Genomic DNA, 22,926 nt, shown 5'->3' on the forward strand with positions numbered 1-22,926 from the left:
TCCTTAACATTTTCTTATTCTATAGTGAAAGATCCCTTACAGCTCTGACTAGGAAACTGGAGGTCCCTTCTCCTTTTAAGTGTCTAGAATAGAGAAGGGATTTTCTTGCTGTTGTGTATAATGGTATGAAGAGCAGAACCTTCAATGCTTGGGGATAAGGATGCCTCAATCTTCTCAGGGTAGGATGGGAAAAGTACTATTCTAAATTGTCATGTTGAAATAGAGAGAGACAGAAACACACACACACACAGAGTGACAGAGAGACAGAGACAGAGAGAGAGACAGAGACAGAGAAACAGAGAGAGAGAAATAGCAATAGAAAAAAAAGTCAGACAAAGAGACAGAGGCAGAAACAGACAGTCACAGACAGATGGAAAGAAACAAAGAGAGACAGAGACATACACACAGAAACAGACACAGAGTCTGAGAGAGGACAATCCCTAGTGACTGAAACATTCTTAGTGCTGAGAAGCAGTTTGGAATAGGGAAAATGTTCACTGGATTTAAAGCCAGAAATTGAAGGAGGAGAGTTCCAGGTCTGTCTCCTAATACCTGGATGACCTTGGTACAGGTTACTACATGTTTCTGAGCCTTGAATTCCTAATATGTAAGTTAAAGATTAAAAAAAAAATCCTCCCCTACCTTCCTTATAGGATTGCTTTAAAAATCAAATATGATGATACAAATCACCTTGAAACTCTAAAGTAATATAGAAATATGAGATTTCATGATGTCATGATGGTATGGTAAACTTTGGAAATCCAAGATCCCAACTGCCTCTAAATTACTTAAGAAGCAGTAGGGACCAATGAAAATTTTAAATCCTTTATGTTGGAATGGTTCGATATGCCACATATCTTGGGCCAAAGCTCCTGGATGGAGTCCCTCAGTTCTGAGCCTAAGTCTGATCTTTGCTTTAGATAGTGGGCTTACCATCACTATTTAAAAAGATTTCATCAGGTCCTGGGATAGTTTCTACCTTGCTAGTTATTAAATGATATTAGTGATTGGTTATAATTCACATTTTAAAAAAATGAAGCTTAGGGCGGCTAGGTGGCACAGTGGACAGAGCACCAGCCCTGGAGTCAGGAGTACCTGAGTTCAAATCCGGCCTCAGACACTTAATAATTACCTGGCTGTGTGGCCTTGGTCAAGACCCCATTGCCTTACAAAAAAAAAATGAAGTTTAAAGCTTTAGCACCCTAAATGACCATATCTCTTCTTTCTTTTTTTTAAAGGTTTTTTTTTTTTGGTAAGGCAAATGGGGTTAAGTGGTTTGCCCAAGGCCACACAACCAGGTAATTATTAAGTGTCTGAGGCCGGATTTGAACTCAGGTACTCCTGACTCCAGGGCTGGTGCTCTGTCCACTGTGCCACCTAGCCACCCCTATATCTCTTCATGAGAGAGTGCCTAGTTCTCAGAAGGATATGCATTCTTATCCATAATGAAATGAGCAGCTAGGTACACAGGGGGCACTAGAGTTTGGAATTAGGAAAACTTATCTTCATGAGTTCAAATCTGGTTTCAGACACTTGTTTGCTGTGTGAGCCTGAACAAGTCACTTAACCCTGTTTGCCTCAGTTTCCTTCATGGGCAAAATGAACAGGAAAAGGAAATGGCAAACCACTCCAGTACCTTTGACAAGAAAGCCCCAAAAGAAGGATGTCAAGAGTCAGAAATTGCTCAAAACAACCAAACAATAACAACCAACATGATGAGATCCACCTATTCAGACCATAAATCCTCCATGTCTAATCATCACTGTTCATTTTCTTTCCTGGGTCCAGTTATTCCAGGATGATTTTTAAAAAGGATTAGGGAAAGACTCTCAGGAGAAAGAAGGATTAAACTTGTTTGGCTTGACCCAGAGGCTAGGACTAGAATTAGAGTGGAAGGTATAGAGCAGTAGGTTGTAAGTCACTAAAAGAAAAAAAAACTTCCTCACAGCTAGAGCAATCTTAAAGTGAAATAGGTTTCCTGGGAGATATGGTGCCTCAACATTGTAGGTTTTCAAATGAAAGAAAGATAACAACTCACTGGGGATGTTATAGAGTGGATTCTTGCTTAGATATGAATTCAACAACATGGCTCTTGAGAAGTGATGATACTTTGCCCTCTAGTCTCTGTTGTCTTGTAAACTACTTTCATTAGAACAGCAATGGGGAGGCTTTTTTTAAAGGGTCTTTTGGTTATTTATAACATCATTCACTGGCCATATAATATTATCAGCTTAAAATTAGCTTGCTAATTTGTCAAACATTTAATTAATTCACCTCTTAAAAGCTCCTACATTTATTGAATTTCAAGTCCCACCTGTGGTTACTATGGTAGCTCTAGACTAAATGATTCTGTGGGCATTACACAGCCCATGGGTTAGATGTTCTCTGCCCCTGCCTTAGATTAATGGTCTGAAGTATATAGTATGAGTACTATTAGATCCTTTTTACAGATGACAAAACTGGATGTTACTATATAGCATGTGTAGCTTCAAGCATCATTCTTCTTTTCCCTTACTCAAATCATTCTGTGATTTCATCTGCAGTATATTTTAGGGTGGGGTGGGGTGGGGTAGGATGGAATGGAGGGAACACTAAATTCACCAATCATATGGAGAGAATAAGATAACTAGACTATTAAAATTCAATCCATACCTGGATAGCTCAAACAATTCTCAAATGTATCCAATCCAATTAATTTTAATTTCATTAGTGACATAATAGAAAAACATGGGATTTTGAATTTAAGGATTTAGGTTTGAATTCTAGTTTGAAGTTTTGTAACCTTGCACAAATGATTTCTCAAATTGTATCATTGTATCAAGGAAAGTGACTTGGAAGCCTTCGAGATTTATAGACATGTAAGCTATTATAGGCTTGGCATGTTCTGGCCTTACCCTAGAGTCATCTACCTCATAGTTGTTCCCATCCCATCACCTTCAGAGATGGAAAAACAGCCGTCTTTTCCAGGATGTTCCTGAAGCCTGGGCTTTGCTCAGCTCCTGACTCTTTGGATTTAGCTCATTGGCAGAGATACACACAGCACCATTCCTGAACCAATCAGCAAAGTAGTCTTTCTTTAACACCACCCACACACCAAATAATGGCAGTAACTATTTCATTGCCCTCTTTCTTAACCAACTCTAAATATGGGCATATCATAAAGAATCCTAACAATAATAGGAAGTGGTCCAGGATTCCAGAGTTCTGGATTAGGAGGAAAGAAGATCTGGATTGAAACATCAGTCTGGGTAACCTTTCTGCATGCTCTCAATGGTATATAAAGTTGTACCAGATGAATACTGAAGTAATTTCCAAATCTAAATTTAGGATATTAGCTTACCTCAATCATTGAAGGTTCATAGAAATATTTCCTTGCAGAATATGAAAGGCATCTTTCTCACTGGTATTAATATAGTGCTCTAGTTTCAAATCATGATACTCTGTAGGGCAGCTAGGTGGTGCAGTGGAAAGAGCACTGGCCTTGAATTCAGGACAGGAGTTTGAATCTGACTTCAGACGCTTGCCACTTACTAGCTGTGTGACCTTGGACAAGTCACTTAACCCTGATTGCCCTGAATCCAGGGTCATTTCCAGTCATCCTGATTCATCTCTGGCCACTGGACCCAGATGGCCCTGGAGGAGAAAGTGAGGTGACTTAGCACAGCCCCCCTCACTCAAATCTAATTCATGTGCTTGTCATGGCATCACCTTGATGTTACGGTCTTCTTTGAAAATGAAGGACAAAACATCTGTTGGTATTCTATGGTCTCAAAACAATTAATGTCCAAGTCCAGTGACCCAATGGTAGGTCTAAGTGGACTGTGGTTTATTAGTACTTGCAACATGAGTGGCAGATATGGGATAAAAGACATTCTCAAGGATAGTAATTGGAAGAGAAGATGAACTTGTCATATAAAAGTAAGGGACCAGAGCCCGTGTCCCATTAGTTTCTATGAAATATCCAAAGAACTAGAGGAAGGCCTCCAGAAAAAAGGAACTCCAAACCTTTGGTGAAATCTTTTGGGCAGATTAGGCAAGGACATGGAAAAGCTGTCCATCACACAGGATGAGAAGACATCTAATGCTTCCCCTCTGACCTGTCATGAAGAATACCTATTCTGATGAGATTACTAATACATGTAAGTTTGGGAGAGATAATTGGCACAGTGGGAAGATATGCAGTCAGTAGAAATAAGTTTAAATCTCAATTCCACTACTTGCTGCCTGTATAACTTTGGGCAAGTCTCTTCCCTTCTCTTGGCCTCAGAGGACCATGGACAGATGAATGATAGGGTCTCTTCCATCTATAAATCCCATAATGAATATAAATATGTAGGTAAAGATAGAGTTTGAAGCAGAGAACATAGGTGATAGTGCCCCTAAAATGTTTTTGACTAAATCTTCACAGAAGTCTTTGAAATGACAGAAAAATACTGCTTTGAGATAATTTATATGAAAGATAAATATTTATTCACAATAACAATACCAAGTCATTAATTCACTTTGGAAGCCACAACAAAATAATACCAAATATAGAACAAAGGAAAGGCAAACTTACATACAAGCAGTTTATCATCTTTTGGGACAACTTTCTTACAAAGTGACATTCTCTCTCTCTCTCTCTCTCTCTCTCTCTCTCTCTCTCTCTCTCTCATCTCTCTCATCTCTATCTCTATCTCTCTTGCTGCCTATTCACAATTTGCCTTTTTTCTTTAAGATAAAATTTGCTTATACTTCCAGTGCTAATGCTGTCATTTCATTTCTCTAGGTCTCAGTTTCCCTCTCTGTAAAATGGTTTGGATAAAATGATCTCTAAAGTTCCTCCCAGTTCCAAATCCTATGTAGCCATCTCATGAACTGTTGTGAAACTTTGATGAGATAATATGTGCAAAGTATTTTGCTTTCATTAAAGCACTATATACATATTGGTGATTATCATTATCATTATCTCTGCTTTTCTACTAATCAATCTGAGAACCACAAGGGAAGGTTGGATCTAGACTGGACCTACCAAATTCCTTTGGAATATATGATAGCCTACAGAAAGTTCTAGGAGGGTTCACCTATCCCTTGCAACATTCTTGACATTCCTCTGTACTTCCCCTCCTGCCTTTCACTTGAAATCTATATTCTCCTTTCTCTTCTACTTCCTGAAATTTCTGCTTATAGAATTCCAATTGTCTTAAAGTCCTCATGTAGGTTTCTAGAACCTTGCCCATTTATGTTCATTAGACCAGCTTGGCTGGATCCTTTTACTTGGGTATGCTGCCTAGCTGAGCCTACTACCTCCCTTCTGCACATGCCTCTTATCTTGATATTGGAGAACCAGCTTCTAGTGCCCTCAGTCATCATAGCATAATGAAGAACCAGCCAAAAAAACTAAGACCAAAACAGAAAAACAAATAACTCCCTCACCCCCTAAAGAAGCTATATTTATAATAAAAAGAGCTTTGGATTGGGAAACTTACACTTTATTCTAGGCTTTCCCTACTAATTCATCTAAATCACTGTGTGACTTTAGTCATTTTCCTCTTTCTAGGCCTCAGTTTATCCATCTGAAAAATGAGGGGGGGAGAGGTTGGCTAGATAATCCATGAAGTTTTTTTAAGCTCTGATATTCCATGATTCTGTAAGAAAAGATCTCTAGTTCTATCTATATATTGATACATAAATTCTCTTGGGCCATTGAGATAGCTGTCACAAAGCCCAAGCACTTTGTTCTTTAGGAGGGGCTCTCAGGCCACCATTCAGAGCTTATTTACTCTTAATTTACATATAATTCTAACAACACTGTCTACATTTATTTTTTTTCAGACCACAATAGATTAAAAGTAATAAATTAGAAGGGGAAGAGGTACACTGACAATCAAAGTTACAGCTGACAGTATGACAACCATGAAGAAGACAGAAGAAATTACTCTATTATAGCACAGGATAATTACTAATTATCACGACAATGACCTTGAGTCATCAAGAAAAGGCTGAATTATCTTCAATATATATTCTTTTTAAGGAGGCAGAGACACATGTGTAACATATTTTAGAAACACTTTCACTAAAATGGCTAAAATGCACACAAAAGTCTGGCACTTAAGGGGGAGGGATAAGCTTCAGTTGTCTGGAACATTTAAATTTTCAAAACACCTCATTCCCCACTGATTCCAGATGAATGGCCTGCTCTGGGACAGTTTGCATAAATATGTCCTTTCTGCCCACAGAGGTTACACACAATTCCCTTTTTGCAGAAGGTGGTGCTATGTCCTTGCTCTCCACACCTAAAGCACCTTTCCTGGCTACATGTTAAACTCATGTGATTCTTGGAACCACATCTATAACAGGTCTTGGGCTGACCCTTATACCAACTATAACCCTTCTCTGTCCCTAAATAAAAGGCCCCTGGCAGGTGGTTAATCCCCTCCTCCCCTTGCCACAGTTCAATTTCACACTTATATTCCCCAGTCCAGACCCCAAACCGATCAGCCACTTTGACTGGGGTGGTTAACACATCACAATGTCTCTTTAACCAAGTCACAATGTCTCCTGTATCCACGGTTTCATTCCTAAAGAGGATGAACAGGGTCTTTAGCCTTGGTTTTGTCAGCTGAATCAGCACAAAGTTCTCCCAGCAGTCCTGGCCCTTTTTCTCCTGGTACTTTCTCAAAAATAAGTCCAATTTCTCGGCTGATCTGAAGCTCACATCAAATTCCTTACTGCCTGGGATTTGAATAACTGCATATATGTCTCTTGGGTTCATCCCGATTGACTTGATGATCAGTGTCCCCACAACATAGTCTCTGGTTGGGCAGCTGTTGTCCTCGCCTTGGAATCGGAGCCTCAGGATGAATCTTCCATTGAAGGCATCGTCCTGCTGTCCTCTTCCCCGAACAGAGGCTGCACTCATCCTCTTCTCTTCTCTCTTCTTCTTCTCCTCCTCTCCTCCTGTAGCCCTTACGGAAGACAAAACAGAAAAACCAGCAGCATCTGCTTTCTTCCTTCTCCCCCCTTCCTCCTCCCTCTTCTTCTTCCTCACCTCCCTGCCACCAGCCTTCCCTAACTCTTCAGTGTCTCCCTGCTGGCCCTCTCCTTCCACACTCTCGCTTGGAGCGGGCGGCTGACACTCACCATGCCCCTGGTCAAAGCCAGGGGAATACAGTTCTGGGCTGGGCATCTCTGAACTCCCACAGGTCTGGCTTTGAGAGGTTCTCAGTCCTTCTCTGTCAGGCTCTGGGCGACTTGAGCTCACACCATGCTCTTCTCCTCTGCCTCCCCTATTTCCTTGGCTGCCTGCCTGGGTTGCTGCGGCAACTGCTGCAGTCCCCCGCTCCCCTCCTCCTCCTTTTCCTCCACCTCCTCCTCCACCTCCCCCCCCAGCAGTGGCCATGTTACCTCTTTCCCAGCATACACTACTGATTGCCAAGAGGGAAGGAGAGATTTCATTTAAGCCAAACTGGCTTTTTTTTTTTTTAGCAGAAAACAACATTTTGGGGGTTCTTTGAATAGACATTTTTCTCCATTCTACTACCAAATCCACCTCAATAAACAAATCCTTATAAATATACTTGAATTTCAGATTAATATAGGGAACTCCTATTTTCATTAATTTTCCTTCCCTTGTTTTTCTAGTTCATCTTCCCACATACCCTAAATTGGTATAATTTTTCCCTTAAATTGGGCTGCATCTCTAGTATATCTTCTCTTTTCTGATATTATCATGATGTGCTGTTACTTTCAGAATCTGGACCTTGCTCCATTTGCTGTGAATTTCAGTATTCTTCTGGTCCTTGGAGATTGTCATTTTTCCTTCCTTTTCTGCCTCCTATGTTTCTGCCCCATCCACTTGTCTTAGGCTCTATGATACCCTCTCTTTACCTGAGAAATTCTTGTGACATTTTAGGATTCTGCTGATAAATGCAAGAGAAAAAGTGAGAATGTCTTAACCTGGCATCTGAAGTCTTTCAATGTCTGTTCTAGTTTCCCTTTCCAGCTTTATCTCTTGCAGTGTTCATTCAATATAAAAAAAAAAAACACTCCCCACTATCACCTCCATCCTTGCCCTGCCCTGCCCTTTCCCATCTTTCTGTCTTCCTAAGTATACCCCTTAAGCAATCAAGTTTTGGAGACTCTTCCCCTCCTCCATTGAATCTTCCCTGTTCCACCCTGCCCCACTTTCCATCTTGGAAATGATCTCTTCTTCCACACATTTCGCTCAGAGCTATGACTGAACTTCTTGGTTTCATTTAGCATAATGTAGTTTATATCACAATTTATTTTGTAAGTCTTATCCTATTTTCTATTAGTACCTTCAGTGAGAGAAGAAAGAGTGTTTCACCTTGTAAAGTGCTATATAAACATACCATTCTTAACAAGTTTCCAATGTTTTCTGAAGAATCAGTCTCCATTTATGGGTTAGTCAATTGGCACTGATCCAAGGGGAAACCCTATAGATCTTAGCGAATAGCTAACTATCGTCTAAGAGGAATATGGTGACGTAAAGGAAAGATACTCTTCCTTCTCTCACTGAGACTGCTAATGGAAATAGAATAGATAAGATACATACAATTAATTGTGATACAAACTACTTTATATATTCAGTGGATCAAGAGGTCCAAGCATAACTCTGTGAGAGATTTAAGGAAGAAGAACTTATTTCCAACATGGAAAGGTAGGGTAGAGAGGAACAGGGAAAGTTTCATGGAAGAGGTAGAAACTAAGCTAAGCATTAGAGAAGTATTTTGATGTGCTTGAGGGGATGGGATTTGTGTGAGAGGGAATATAATTCAGGGCTTGACTACAAAACTCAGGAAGATTTGAGTACAAATCCTGCTTCTGACAGTCACTAGTTGATTGACTTTAGGTCACTTAACATCTGTTTTCTCATCTTTAAGGTAGAAGTACTACATTAACAGCAACATCTTGTGATGATCTTGTGATGGACTTAGCTCTTTTCAGTAGTTCAGTGATCAAGGACAATTCTAAAAGATTTGTGATGGAAAATGCCATCCACATCCAGAGGAAAAAACAAATTATGGAGTCTGAATGCAGCCCATTTTCACTTTTTTTTAGATTTTTTTTAAGGCAATGGGGTTAGGTGGCTTGCCCAAGGCCACACAGCTAGGTAATTATTAAGTGTCTGAGGTCAAATTTGAACCCAGGTACTCCTGACGCCAAGGCCAGTGCTCTATTCACTGCGCCACCTAGCCACCCCCATTTTCACTTTTTAAAACTTGTTTCTTGTTTTTTATTTCTCATGTTTTTCTGATTCTTCTTTCATGACATGACTAATATGGAAATGTGTTAAACATGACTATACATGTATATCTTATGTCAGATTGCTTGGTAAGGTAAGAGAAAGGGAAGGGAAGAGGTAGAAAAATGTGGAACTCAGAAAGATGAATGTTAAAAATTAGTTTTGCATGTAATTGGAAAAAATAAAATAGCACTAAAGAAAAGTTAGCAGTACTTACTTTACAGGGTTCTGGGGAAGATTATATCTTAAATCAAGTTATTCTTATTAACTAGGGTAAGTGTGGTCTTCTAAGAGTGAGAAGTCTTCATTACTTTAGTTAACACTTAAAAAAATATCTGTTGTATAATACAGAGAACTGAGCTGGGAGGTGAAGTAGATACAAATTTCCTCCTTTCTTCCTTGAATTTATAGGAGCCTTTAGGAACCCTGAGTCAAGGATCTTGATCAAGATTTGATTTTCATATCTTTCAGGCTTCTAGTGCTTGGAAAGGGGGCAGTTCTGGTCCTTTAGAAAGGACTCTCATTTCCTCAAGTTAGAGATTCTGTGACATAGGTGCCTGGAAGGAATTCTCACAATAAAATAATGAGAAGGTATCAAGAGAAACCTCCAAGATTAATTGGGGAAAAAAACGATGAATTTCAGGCAAAATGAGAAGAAAAGGAGAAGGAAACAGATTATGTACCTAGGAAGAACCAAGGGGTATGCAGAAAAAAGAAAGTTGTTGCTCAAGAAAGGAGAGTCTGCCTCAGAAGAACCAATTTGTTTGAGGATCACAAAAGAGTAAAGAAGGAAGAAGAAAAAACATTTAGAGAAATGAAAGGGGAAAATATCAAGAGAGTGAGCATCATATAATTTTGTGAATAATTGGAACAACTGGGTTCAAGTGTTACCTTTGTTATTTCTTGTTTGAGCAGGTCAATTCATTTCTTTGGGTATAAGGTCTCTAAGACCCTTATAGATCTTAAATCAGTACTAGGCACCGAAAAAAGACCTAATAGATTCAATATAGTAAACATCAACTGAGTATCAAGTACATGCAAGACTCTGTCCATGGTTCTGAGGAGTTGAGACCTGGTTTTAAATACAAGATATGTTCTTAGTGGGCAAATTATTTAACTTTTTTGAGTCTCAGTTTCTTTCTTGATAAAGTAAAGATAAAAATACTTCATTTATTTGTCTTTCAGAGTTAGTGAAATAGCAGAGGCATGGTGTAATGGATAAACACAGAATTTTGAATGAATTGAATATTGAAGGAAACTAGGGGTAAAGTGGATAGTATTAGACCTGGAGTCAGAAAGACTCATTTCCTGAATTTAAACTGGCTTTAGACATTTGCTATGTGACCATGGGCAAGTCACTTAACCCTATTTGTCTCAGTTTCCTCATTTATAAAATAACCTGGAGAAGGAAATGACAAACCACTCCAGTATCTTTGTCAATAAATTTCTAAATGGGGTCAGGAAGAGTTGGATACTACTGAATTGATTGAAGAACAATAACTTTTTCATCCTTGAACAAGAACTCTGAGCTTCAGTTTCCTTCTCTGAAAATGGGGCTACAAATTGCAGCATCTCACATAGAATCTTGCAAATTTCAAATAAAATAATGTGTGTAGAATATCAATTAAATATCTCTAAGACAAAGAAGGTTTTTATATGTAAATTAAAACCATACTGGATTCCTCAACAGTTGTGATTTTAGAGATATCCCTCAATGACCTTCTGATTATTAACGTGAAGTAAGGTATAAAAGAAGGAGAGATACATATATGCCAAACCTTTTCACTGCTATTATGGGGTATAAGGTACACATGGAGGAATCATTCCTAATCATTCCAAATGTTCTTGTTTCATTTTGTTTTTGTAGGATTTTACATTTACTTTTGTAAAAAATATTTAAATTTTTTTTTGTTTTTTATGTTCCAAAATCTCACTCCCTTTCAAATCCCTTCCCTGTATATAAGAAGGCAACATGATGCCCATTTTACATGAAGACATAAAAAATTTCTCTATTAACCATATTGTTTTTTAAAAAGAAAAATAAAGTGAAAACCAATGTTTCTATCTTAAGTGTTCTTGTTTTCAGATGATATTGTGCTAATTGTCATGCATCAAAATGTGACTGAATCTCCTCGATGAATATTTAAAAAAGACTATTCAAAAGACATCATTTTAACAATCTATACAAGAAAAACTAAATGGATAAAAGTTGTCTGTTGCTGTACCATGACATGTAAATGAATGATCAGTTCATTGAGTTAGCAATCAGTAAAACTATTTTAGACATTCCCTGAAGATGGATAATGAAATTGGCAAAGAAGTGATTGAAGGCAAAGACCTGGGAAAATGTATAATGTTTTCTATTAATCTCAAGATGTTCCTTGGTGCAAAGATTAATTTTCCTTGGCCTAAATGTTCTCTTGGTGATACTCTTTGATTGTGAATCCTGAAACATCAAAACCTATGAGAATTCAAAACTGCTGGTGACCCAAAAAAAATGCAATAGAGAGATGAATAGTATAAATAGATAAACTTCAGGATATCATTTATGCTCAAGGAGGAGTGTAAGGGTTGATACCAAGAAGGTGGATGAACAGAGAAAGAGTTGTAGGTAAAGTGTATGACATGAATGAGAGTTATAATAGAGCTTGAGTGCTCTATTGGTATCTTCAAAACATAAAATGATCTAGAGGAGAAAGGGAATAAGCATTTATGTAGTGCTTATGTGCCAGACCCTGTGCTATGTACTTTTTGTTTTGTTTTGTTTTTAGGTTTTTTGCAAGGCAAATGGGGTTAAGTGGCTTGCTCAAGGCTACACAGCTAGGTAATCATTAATAATGGCTGGATTTGAACTCAAGTACTCCTGACTCTGGGGCTGGTGCTCTATCCACTACACCACCTAGCCACCCCCTATGCTATGTACTTTTATGAATATTATCTTATTTGGACTTTCCCAAATCCTGTGAGGTTGCTACCATTATTCCCAATTTGCAGTTAAGGAAACTGAAGCAGAATTTAATGACTTGTTCAAAGTCACATAGCATGTTAAGGGTCTGAAGTCACATTTGAATCCAGGTCTTCTGGACCTCAGATACAATATTCAATCCAGTATAGTACTCTCTACTTAGCTGCTTGTAGAAGTCACCTAGTATGATAACTGATCTTTGGAGAAACTATGGAAGAAGGTAGAACAGAATTGCATAGATCATGGAAGAAAGAGTAGATGGGTTTGTTCTGTTCTTATGGAAGGAATAAGGATGAGATTATAGGCTTATTGATGATGGATATAGAGGCTCAGCAAAATTACCCATCAATTTTGATTTTCAATAGAAATGGACAGAAGATAGAGGCAAGGTCAGATAACAGAAACTAACTCAAGAGTATGGCATAGTCCTGTAAAAATATCATCAGGGCTGCTGAAGCTCTAAATGGTCTGGGGTTGCTGAGAGAAACTAAGAAAAATAAAAAGTTGATTTTCTTAGTTTTTGCAAGGCAGTGGGGTTAAATGACTTGCCTAAGGTCACACAGTTAGGTAATTATTATTAAGTGTCTGAGGCCAAATTTGAGCTTAGATTTTCCTGACTCCAGGGCTGGTGCTCTATCCATTGCGCCACCTAGCTGCCCTGAGTTGTTTGTTTTTTTTTTAACTATATTGAGAAACTACTTTTTCTGAAAGTAGGATAACCTTTACACTGGATATGACTGAACAGCAAAGATTAACTGAGAGTAGAAGATAGTAAGAGGACACATTTAACAGCCATTGATAAATTCAAATCACTTGACCCAGATTCTTGGTTCCTGAAAGAACTGGCAGTTGGGACTACTGAGCCTGTGATATCTGAAGAATTATAGAAAGTAGGAGAGGTACCATAAATTGGAAAAGGAAAATATTGTCTGGAATTTTAAAAAAAGGGAAGAAAAATGTCTTTAAACTGTATGCCAATGACCTGACTTTGATACCTGGGAAAATTCTACAGCAAAGCCTTAGAGAGTTGTCCAATAACTAGAAAGGGAAATGGTTCCAAAGAGCTGGGATAGCTTCACCAAAAATAGGTCTTGACAGGCTAAACTTAATTTTCTTTTTCTTTCTTTCTTTCTTTCTTTCTTTCTTTCTTTCTTTCTTTCTTTCTTTCTTTCTTTCTTTCTTTCTTTCTTGCTTTCTTGCTTGCTTTCTTGCTTTCTTGCTTTCTTTCTTGCTTTCTTTCTTGCTTTCTTGCTTTCTTGCTTTGTTTTCTTGCTTTCTGTTTCTTTTTCTTTTTGCAGAATTACTAATCTAGAAAGTTAAGGGGAAATTGGGTATAATTTACCTAGATTTCAGGAAAGTTTTTGGCAAAGCATCTCATAGTATTTGCATGGAAAAATGGAGAAATATGGTTTAGAAGATACTACAGTTACATGGATTCAGAACTTATTGGATGGTTGGACTCAAAGATTAAGTAATAATGGTTCAATTGCAAAACTCCAGTGAAGTGCCTCAAGGATCTGTCCACAGGGATCCTGTGCTTTTTAAACATTTTAACCTATGACTTGGATAAAGACATAGATGGCACATTTGCTTCATCTGCAGATGACACAAGGCTGGGAAAAGATAGCCAAAAGAGAGTAGGGATCCAAAAGGATATTGACATCTGGAGCACTGAGTGGAATCTAATAAAATGAAATTCAAAAGGAATTGTAACTGAGTACAAAAAAATTAACCTTAGAAGTATAAGATGGGGAAAATAGTGGTTGTTCTGAAAAATATCTGGAGGTATTAGTGGACCACAAGTTCAATATGAAATATGGTCAAAAAGTTAATTCAATTCAGGGTTGTGTTTAAAAAGAGCAGAGCTTTCAGAAACAGGGAAATGATAGTCCTACTGTCACCAGCCCTCATCAGATCTTATTTGGAATATTGTGTTCTATTCTGGACATTGATAAACTGGTAAGTGTTCAAAGGACAGTCAGAATGAAAAAGGATGGGTAAAAGTGCAAAAGAGGAAAGTTTAGACTTGATGTCAGAAAAAACTTCCTGATAATTACAGTTATCTATGAGTAAAATAACCTAGTATAAGAGGTGGTGGCTCCTTCTCCTTGGAAGGCTTCAAGATCTTGGAACTGTTAAGGTAGGGATGCCTTTTGTGTATGGGTTTTACCAGATACTTCTGGTTGTCCCTTATAACTCTCATATTCTATATTTCTTGAAGAATTTCAGCATTAAATGACAGCTATTATTTGTAAAGCACATCACAGAATTATTATGACTTCTTGTTTTCTTCTGAGTAGTATTTAAGGGCTTGGAAACTGTCCTTGTGTAATTATGGTTTAAATTCTTTCCTCCTAAATCTGTAAATATAGAGCACTGCAAAAGATCTGGGTTCATATCTGGGCTCTGCTACTTGATACCCATATGACTTTGAGCAAGTCCCTATTGATCTCTTGACACCAGTTTCCTCATCTCTAAAATGAGGGTCTTGGATTAAATTTGTGTTTCCTAATCCATCAGCTGAACACCCTTGGGGGGATTGCAGAATTATTACAAGGGTCTAAGAATCCATATGTATAGCAAGTTTTGTGATTTTTTATTTTCAGTTAACAGCAACAAAATTTGTACCATGACTCAGCAAAATAGATATACATAGGCATTAAAAAGGATTTACTCATACTTCAAAAAGCAATGGGGGGGTGGAGGGGAGGAAGATTCATAGTTTAGCACAGAACATGCATGATTAATAGGTTTATTGACTTAATAAGAATTCTCAAATGATTTCTAAGATCCCGTCGGGCTCTAAATAGAGATCTATCCCAATCCTCTAATTTTTTCAAGTAAAGAAAAGGCTCTGACTTTGTCTCTAAAACAGGCATGCCTATCTCAAATGATTATAATGATAAAACTGGACAGGATTTAGAACAATGTGGTTCTTAACCCGGAGCAGGAGATGGATAACGGGTCTGTGGAGTTGGTGAAGAAGAAAACTACATCTTTATTTTTAAGAACCTCGAATTGGAATTTAGCATTTCATTTGATTATGATTTTAAAATTTCTTTATTATGAGAAAGGGTCCATAGACATCACCAGACTGCCAAAGAGGTCCATGAGCAAAAGGGAAAGTGCAACAGAGGAGGGTGATGTTTTCCCAGGGTGAAACAGGTCTACAGATCACAGATCCTTCCATGTTGTTGGAAGGAGCTTTGAAGAGTAGCTTAAACCAACCCCTCCTAATTTTACATTTGGGAAAACTGGGACACACACACACACACACACACACACACACACACACACACAAGATAAATTAGTAGATCTGAGATTGGAACTCCTTGTGGGGGAAAGTGCTAAAAGTCACTCCATGCAAGAGATTTTCCGCTTTCTGGGGGGTTAGTTTATTCTTCAGTGGCCTGGACGCTTTGGGAGTGGAGTGGGTAGGAAGAACTAGATCATTTTAACTACACCTGTAGCTAGTAGCCAACCCTGACCGGGCCTGGGTTTTGTTTCCTCCAGTGCAAGAGGAGAGATTTGACTGGGTAATCCCGAAGTCCGTCTCCAAGGCTTAACCACGGCTGCATGTGACGACCCTTTCCGCGGCGACCCTCATCCCCCAGTGGGTGGCGGGGATTGGTGAGAAGGTGGGCGAACCAACGTGGGCGGGCCGCAGGAGGTGCAGGGAATTGATGTCACCACGTAGCGTCTTCCCTGCCTTTGATGGAAGGGGCTCCAGGCCCAGCTGCGGCTCCGAAATTTTCAGTGCGGGTCAGGTGGGGTCCATTCCGGCCCGGCAGCCCTCGCCCTCCCTCTGCTGGGGACACAAGATTGCCCTGGGAGTCGCCCCCGAGTGCCACACTCTCGGAAGCTCGCCCACACAGGAGCAGCTGAGAGTCGCTTCTCGCCCAGCCCTTGCTGAACCTGGCACGGCTGAGCGGCTAGCAGGCGCGGGAGGGCCGGGGAGGCTGGCGGCCTGGGCTGGGACCTGGCCGGCCGATGACCAAGGGCCTGAGTCTGGCCCCAGCGGAGCCCGCTCTGCACCGGCTACTGGGGAGGGAGCTCTCCGAGGAGCTGCATGGGGGGGGAGGGCAGGAGCACCGATTTGCCCCCAGAAAGTCCATTTTTGGCAATTAAAGAGTTACAACCCCCTTCTCACGGATTCTGCTCTCCTCTTTTGAGCTTGACCTGGCACAAAACTACCCCCACCCACAGGTCTAGATGCTGATTGATTTTTACCTGGATAATGCTAGGAGGAAGCAGAGCCTGAATGTACCCAGTGCACAGAGAGGAAAACAGAGGTTCTTGGTGAGAAGAGGGATGACTAGAATACACACTCATAGCTTTATCAAATACCCTGTTTTTCTTATGAGGCAGGAAGCATGAGAAAAGAAAGCCAATGGACTGTACCAGAGATGAAAATGAGACTGAGCCTCTTCACTACTGTTGCTTTTTCAACTCAGATTTGTGGGGACATAGGATGGTAAGGTTTAGAGCTGGAAGAGAATCTTTGAGATCTAATTTACTTCAGTACCCGCCCTGCCCCCCCCCCCCGCCCCAGTTTTTACAAAGAAAGAAACTTTAAAAAGTGTTGTAGGGGCAGCTAGGGCAGTGGACAGAGCACCAGCCCTGGAGTCAGGAGGACCGGAGTTCAAATGTGACCTTAGACCCTTCAAACTCACTTTGTTGTGTGATCTTGGGCAAGTCACTGAACCCCATTATCTTGCAAAAAAAACCCCCAAAAAGTGTTGTATCCACAGTCAAATGGTGTTACTAAAATAGTTCCCAGGTCCTTGAACCTAGTCGTCAAATCCCAGACTTTCAGAGTTAGAAAGGAACTCAGAGAATCTTTCATTTAATCATACTTTAAAAAAATGCAATCTGGGCTAAGTGATTTGGCCAGGATCACACAACCAGGAAGTGTTTGAGACTGGATTGGAACTCAGATCCTCCTGACTCCAGGGCTGTCCCATTTGATCATACCTTTATAAGGATCCCCTTCTATCCAAGTAAATGTTTTTCCAGTATTTTCAGAACTTAAATGAGGGAGAGCCTATTACTCACAGAGACAGTGAGTGTTCCATAAAAATCTCTAGGAAGGCAGGAGTTAAAAATCTAATTTCTGATCCTTATTAGCTGTGTCATCATAGGCAAGCTCTCTGAGCTGTTTTCTCTGTTAAAATGTATGACTGCCTGAAATGGTTGTGAGGTTAGAATTTTAAAGTTCTATATAAATATCAGTTGTTATTACTTTCTGAGGCAAGTCATTCCATTTTGGGGAAATTCTTATTAAAATTTCTCCTTTCAATCAGCATCAGTCTCTCTATAACTTCCTTCCATTGTTGGTAGTTCTACTTTCTGGGATAAAGCAAAACCAGTCTAATATTTCATAGAACAATTCTTCAAAAACTTGAAGATAGCCATCATATCTCCCTTAAATCTTCTAATTTTGATTCTAGACATATCTAGTTCTTCTCATGACCTTTGAATAGGCAGACAATTCTGGAGACAAATTTGCAACTTTTCAATGCCTTCCTCAAAACGTGCCTAATCTGAAACGTGATAATCTGAATATTGTCTCATCAGAGTAGAATACTAGAGGTGTTTCACCTCCTACTCTTAGAGACTATATTTTTTGAAAAGCCCAGAGGTTTTTTAAATACTGTTTACTATATGCAGTTTGATCAGACCTTTGTATCTTTATCAGATGAATTGCAATCTAGTCATGGCTTTCCTGTCTTGTAATTGCAAAGATGATTTTTTTGAACCTAGGTGAAAGAACTTATTTCTACTACAGTTTAAAAAATGTCTGCTACATCTTATTTCATTGTCCCCAACATCTTATTCTGTTATTTTTTTTAACTTTTGGAATCATGACTCATTCTTGCAGGGTAATAGCAGTCTTTACTAACTTGATGTCATTTGCAGATTTGATAAGGATATGTATGCCTTTATATCCAGTATTTTTTCAGTCCTTCAATAATCTGTGATTTCATTGGGTATAGGTTCTTCCTTCATTGATGACTATTGAGTGTTGTGGCAGGTGAAATCTGAATTACTCAGTAGTTATTCTGATAATGAGCATCTTTGAATTTAGCTAAATTTGTCCTCAAATGATGAACATATTTACTCAGCTTATATTCAAAGCATTTTTAACTTGTTAGAACCTTCCAAAAGTCACTGACATAGACTTCAAGAATCCAGGATCACCTCCACATTTAATGAAGACTCAGAATAGGAAAGTTTGGAGTCAGGGGCAGATCTCTGGGATGCTCTAATGGAAAATTCCCTCCTAAGTTGGTATCAGACCAATTACACATCTTTCAGTCTGGTCATTCAACCATTTGACATAATTATACTAACATCTAGGCCATGTTTCTCTAGCTTGTTCATAAGAATATCATAAAGAGACTTTCAAATACTTGGATAAAATTTGCAGCATTTTCCCTAATCTATTAGTTTGGTAATCCTGTCAAAAACAAAATGAGGCTACTATATTTTTATTTTGGGGTTTTTTTTGCAAGGCAATGGGGTTAAGTGGCTTGCCCAAGGTCACACAGCTAGGTAATTATTAAGTATCTGAGGCTAGATTTGAACTCAGGTACTCCTGACTCCAGGGCCGGTGCTCTATCCACTGTACCACCTAGCTGCCCCTATATTTTTATTTTTTAATGTTATTTTATTTTATTTTTTCCAGTTATATACAAAGATAGCTTTCAACATGCATTTTTTTGTGGGCTTTTGAATTACATTTTTCTACCACATCCTTTCCCTCCTCCCCATGACAAGGAGTAATCTGATATAGGTTGTATATGTATAATCATGTTTAATATATTTCCATATTAGTAAAGTTATGAAAGAAGAATTAGAATTAAAGGGGGAAGAAACCACAAGAAAGAAAGAAAAACATAAAAGAAGTTTTAAAAAATGAACATAGTAAGCTTTGCTCTGTATTCAGACTCCATATTTTTTCCTTTGGATGTGGATAGCATTTTCCATAAAAGTTTTTTAGAATTGTCTTTAATCACTGAACTGCTGAGACTGAGTCCCTCATGGTTGATAATCTCACAATGTTGTTGTTATTTTGTACAATATCCTCCTGGTTCTGCTCACTTCACTCAGCATTAGTTCATGCAAGTCTTTCCAGGTCTTTGTGAAGTCTGCCTGATCATGATTTCATACAAAACAATAGTACTCCTTCACATTCATATGCCATAAATTGTTCAGTCATTCCCCAGTTGATGGGCATCCCTTCAATGTCCAAGTCTTTGCCAGTATATAAAAAGATGCCATAAATATTTTTGTCTATGTGGATCTTTTCCCCTTTTTATAATCAAAATAAGGTTATTAAATTTTATTTTTTTCTAGTATCAAGTACTTATTTTTTTCTTCCTCCCATCTCTTTCCCACTGTAAAAAGAAAAAGAAAACCTTGTAACAAATAAGCATAGCCAATTGAACAAATCCCGATATTATCCAGGTCCAAAACATGTTTCTCATTCAGCATTTTAATCCATCACCTTTTGGTTGGGAAGTAGGTAGCATTCTTCTTCATTGGTCCTCTGACTTTATTATCGATCATCGTTTTGATCTTTTAATCTTTCAAAACTGTTCATTTTTACAATATTGATGTTAGATCTGGATCTACTCATTTTACTCAGTCCATATAAGTCTTTCCAGATTTCTTACAGCACAATTAGTGTTCCATTACATTCAAATTCCATAATTTGGTTTTTTTTGTTGGTTTTTTTTAGGTTTTTGCAAGGCAAATGGGTTTAAGTGGCTTGCCCAAGGCCACACAGCTAGGTAATTGTTAAGTGTCTGAGGCAGAATTTGAACCCAGGTACTCCTGACTCCAAGGCCGGTGCTTTATCGACTATGCCACCTAGCCGCCCAAATTCCATAATTTGTTCAACTATTCTCCAATTGATAGGAATCCTCTTAATTTCAAGTTCTTTTCCACCACAAAAAAAAGCTACTCTGTTTTTGTACTTCTAGAATCTTTTTCTTTTATCTTCTTAGGGTATGGGACTCGAAGTCCTATTATTGAGTTAAAGGGCACCAGTGAGTAATGGGTTTTTTTGGTAAGGCAATGGGGTTAAGTGACTTGCCGAAGGTCACACAGCTAGGTAATTGTTAAGTGTCTGAGGCAGAATTTGAACTCAGGTCCTCCTGACTCCAGGGCCAGTGCTCTATCCACTGTGCTACCTAGCTGAGCCATCCAATCAGTAACTTTTAGAGCATAATTCCAAATTACTTTGAAAATGACTGTAACAATTCACAGAATTACCAACAAGTGCAGCAGTGTGCCTGCTGGTTTACAGAACCTTTTCATTTTTTTCATCAACTTTGCCAATAGGATGGTGTGAAGTGAAACCCAGAGTTACTGTAATTTGTGTTTCAAAGTGATTCCGCCTCAGACACTTAACAATTACCTAGCTGTGTGACCTTGGGCAAGTCACTTAACCCCATTGCCTTGCAACCCCCCCCCAGAAAAACCCAAACCCAAAGTGTGGTCTGGGGACCCTTGTGGATCCAAGACTCTTTTTTTAAAGTTTTTGCAAGGCAAATGGGGTTAAGTGGCTTGCCCAAGGCCACACAGCTAGGTAATTATTAAGTGTCTGAGACTGGATTTGAACCCTGGTACTCCTGACTCCAGGGCTGGTGCTTTATCCACTTCTCCACCTAGCCACCCCTGGATCCAAGACTTTCAGGAGTCATGAAGTCAAAGCTGTCATAATAATACTAAGATATTTTCATTTCTAATATGGTAAATATTAATAGATGTAAACCTACATAAACAAAAGCTCTTTGAGAGTTCTTAATTTTTAAGAATGTAAAAGAGTGTCGATACCAAAAGGTTTGAGAATGATTGCTATTATTAGTTTGGAGCACTTTTTCATGTGTTGTAGATAGCTTAGGTTTCTTCCCTTGAAAACTTCTTATTCATATCCTTTGATAATTTAGCAGCTGGGGAATAGCTCTTATAAATTTGAAATTCAAATTTCATCGTTGACCGTGATGAAACCATATCACTTCTCTTTGATTACTAGATCCTTTTCAAATCCCCCCTTTGTAAATGGTTTTTGAACTTTTCCAGCAATCAGATCAGTTTCATTGACCTACAGTTTATAGATGCCACTCCCCACTTCTCTTTTTTCCCTTACTTTTTTTTCCTTCCAGCAGTCAGAGTTAAGTGACTTGCCCAAGGTCACAGAGTTAGTAAGTGTCTGAGACTGGATTTGATTCCAGGATCAGTGCCTTATTCATTGTATTATCTAGCTGCCTAACTCCTTCTTTCCACCCCCTATCCCCTTTAAAAGATATTCTGGACTGTATTTCTAATTCTCTCCTCTTATTTTCTATGATCTTATAGAGTTCACTGATTGTGGCTAAATTGCTGAGCCCAGCCAGCTAAGTCCAAATCTAGTGTTCAACATTTGAGATTTAGGGGAAGAAAGGCAGAATTCAAGGTGTGAAACCCCATTTATATATTTTTATATGGACTAATATACTTTTTTTTTAAGGTTTTTGCAAGGCAGATGGGGTTAAGTGGCTTGCCCAAGGCCACACAACTAGGTAATTATCAAGTGTCTGAGACCAGATTTGAACCCAGGTACTCCTGACTCCAAGGCCAGCGCTTTATCCACTACGCCACTTAGCCACCCTAGACTAATATACTTTTGCTGGAGTTAAAAAGTTACTTTCTCCTTCCAAAAAATAGTTCAACTACTAGTTTACATTTTGACTTGGGAGATACAGTGGTGCTAAAGTCAAATTGGCAATACAGTGTTCTGGAGTATGTTGAGATTGTGGTGACTTTGGAACAAGCAAATGTAATAGAAATCATTGAGGCTGATCAGACTTTTTTGTTTTTTTAAATAGTTATGAAAACACTTGGGTTCACATTCCATTCTGGCTTTGCTATGAACTATCCATATAACCAGTAAAATTACTAACTCTCTGAGCCTATTTACTCAAGCAGTCCCTTTTGCCTGGAATGTTACTACTTCCTCCCCCACTTGTTTTAAGTCTTCAGGGTGGCTAGGTGGCGAAGTGGATAGAGTACTAGCCCTGGAGTCAGGAGTACCTGGGTTCAAATCAGGTCTCAGACACTTGATAATTACCTAGCTGTGTGGCCTTGGGCAAGCCACTTTACCCCATTGCCTTGCAAAAAAAAAGAGTCAGTCTTCATGGTCAAGCTCAAATCACACACTCAGTTTGAAAGCTCCAGGCTAAAATTCATAGGATCATGAGAAAGAATCTAGAGACAGAAGTACTGAGTTCAAGTTCTTATTCTGTTTAAAAAGCCTCAGTTTCTTCATTTGTAAAATAACAAAATCACAGAATTATATAGTTGGAGGGAACCCAACTTTATATACTTAGTACAACTGATACTTAAAGATGTCCCCACTCTGGTATCTTCTACAAGTAAGTGATGACCTCCAAGGAAGGGGAACCCATCACTTCCTAAAGCAGCCCATTCAATTTTGGACAATTCTAACTGTTAGGAAAATTTTTCTGACATCAGATCCAATTTGGTCTCTTTGCAACTTCCAACAACCTTCTCTTGGGGTAGAAGTCCTTGATTTGGCCCCATGCAGCTGAACAGAATTCTTCCACATTCTTCTATTACATGGATAGCTAACACATCTCTCTGAGTCTATGCTTCCTCCCTAAACACCCTCTGTTTGCATTCCTCTTGATACTTCAGCTTAACAATG

The 22,926-nt window shown here is 38.8% G+C and overlaps 2 protein-coding genes across 2 annotated transcripts in view; one reads left to right on the plus strand and one right to left on the minus strand.

Moving 5' to 3' along the window:
* Positions 1-4,447: 4,447 nt before the first annotated feature.
* ZCCHC3 (zinc finger CCHC-type containing 3) lies at positions 4,448-7,271 on the minus strand. The gene has a single exon (XM_074228839.1). It carries the CDS (start codon positions 7,166-7,168, stop codon positions 6,146-6,148), a length of 1,023 nt encoding a protein of 340 aa, XP_074084940.1. The 5' UTR covers positions 7,169-7,271; the 3' UTR covers positions 4,448-6,145.
* An 8,624-nt stretch (positions 7,272-15,895) lies between these two features.
* Positions 15,896-22,926, plus strand: part of C1H20orf96 (chromosome 1 C20orf96 homolog) — a 37,344-nt gene continuing 30,313 nt past the window's right edge. The window contains exon 1 of the mRNA XM_074201105.1: positions 15,896-16,279. Coding sequence (XP_074057206.1) covers positions 15,896-16,279 — 384 coding nt within the window. The remainder of the gene's footprint in view (positions 16,280-22,926) is intronic.

The sequence above is a fragment of the Macrotis lagotis genome, chromosome 1 (genome assembly GCF_037893015.1).
Source record: "Macrotis lagotis isolate mMagLag1 chromosome 1, bilby.v1.9.chrom.fasta, whole genome shotgun sequence".
Taxonomy (NCBI): domain Eukaryota; kingdom Metazoa; phylum Chordata; class Mammalia; order Peramelemorphia; family Peramelidae; genus Macrotis; species Macrotis lagotis.

Bases quoted from the DNA above. Each gene is read 5' to 3' on its own strand.
- ZCCHC3 (XM_074228839.1), bottom strand. From the start codon at position 7,168: ATGCCCAGCCCAGAACTGTATTCCCCTGGCTTTGACCAGGGGCATGGT.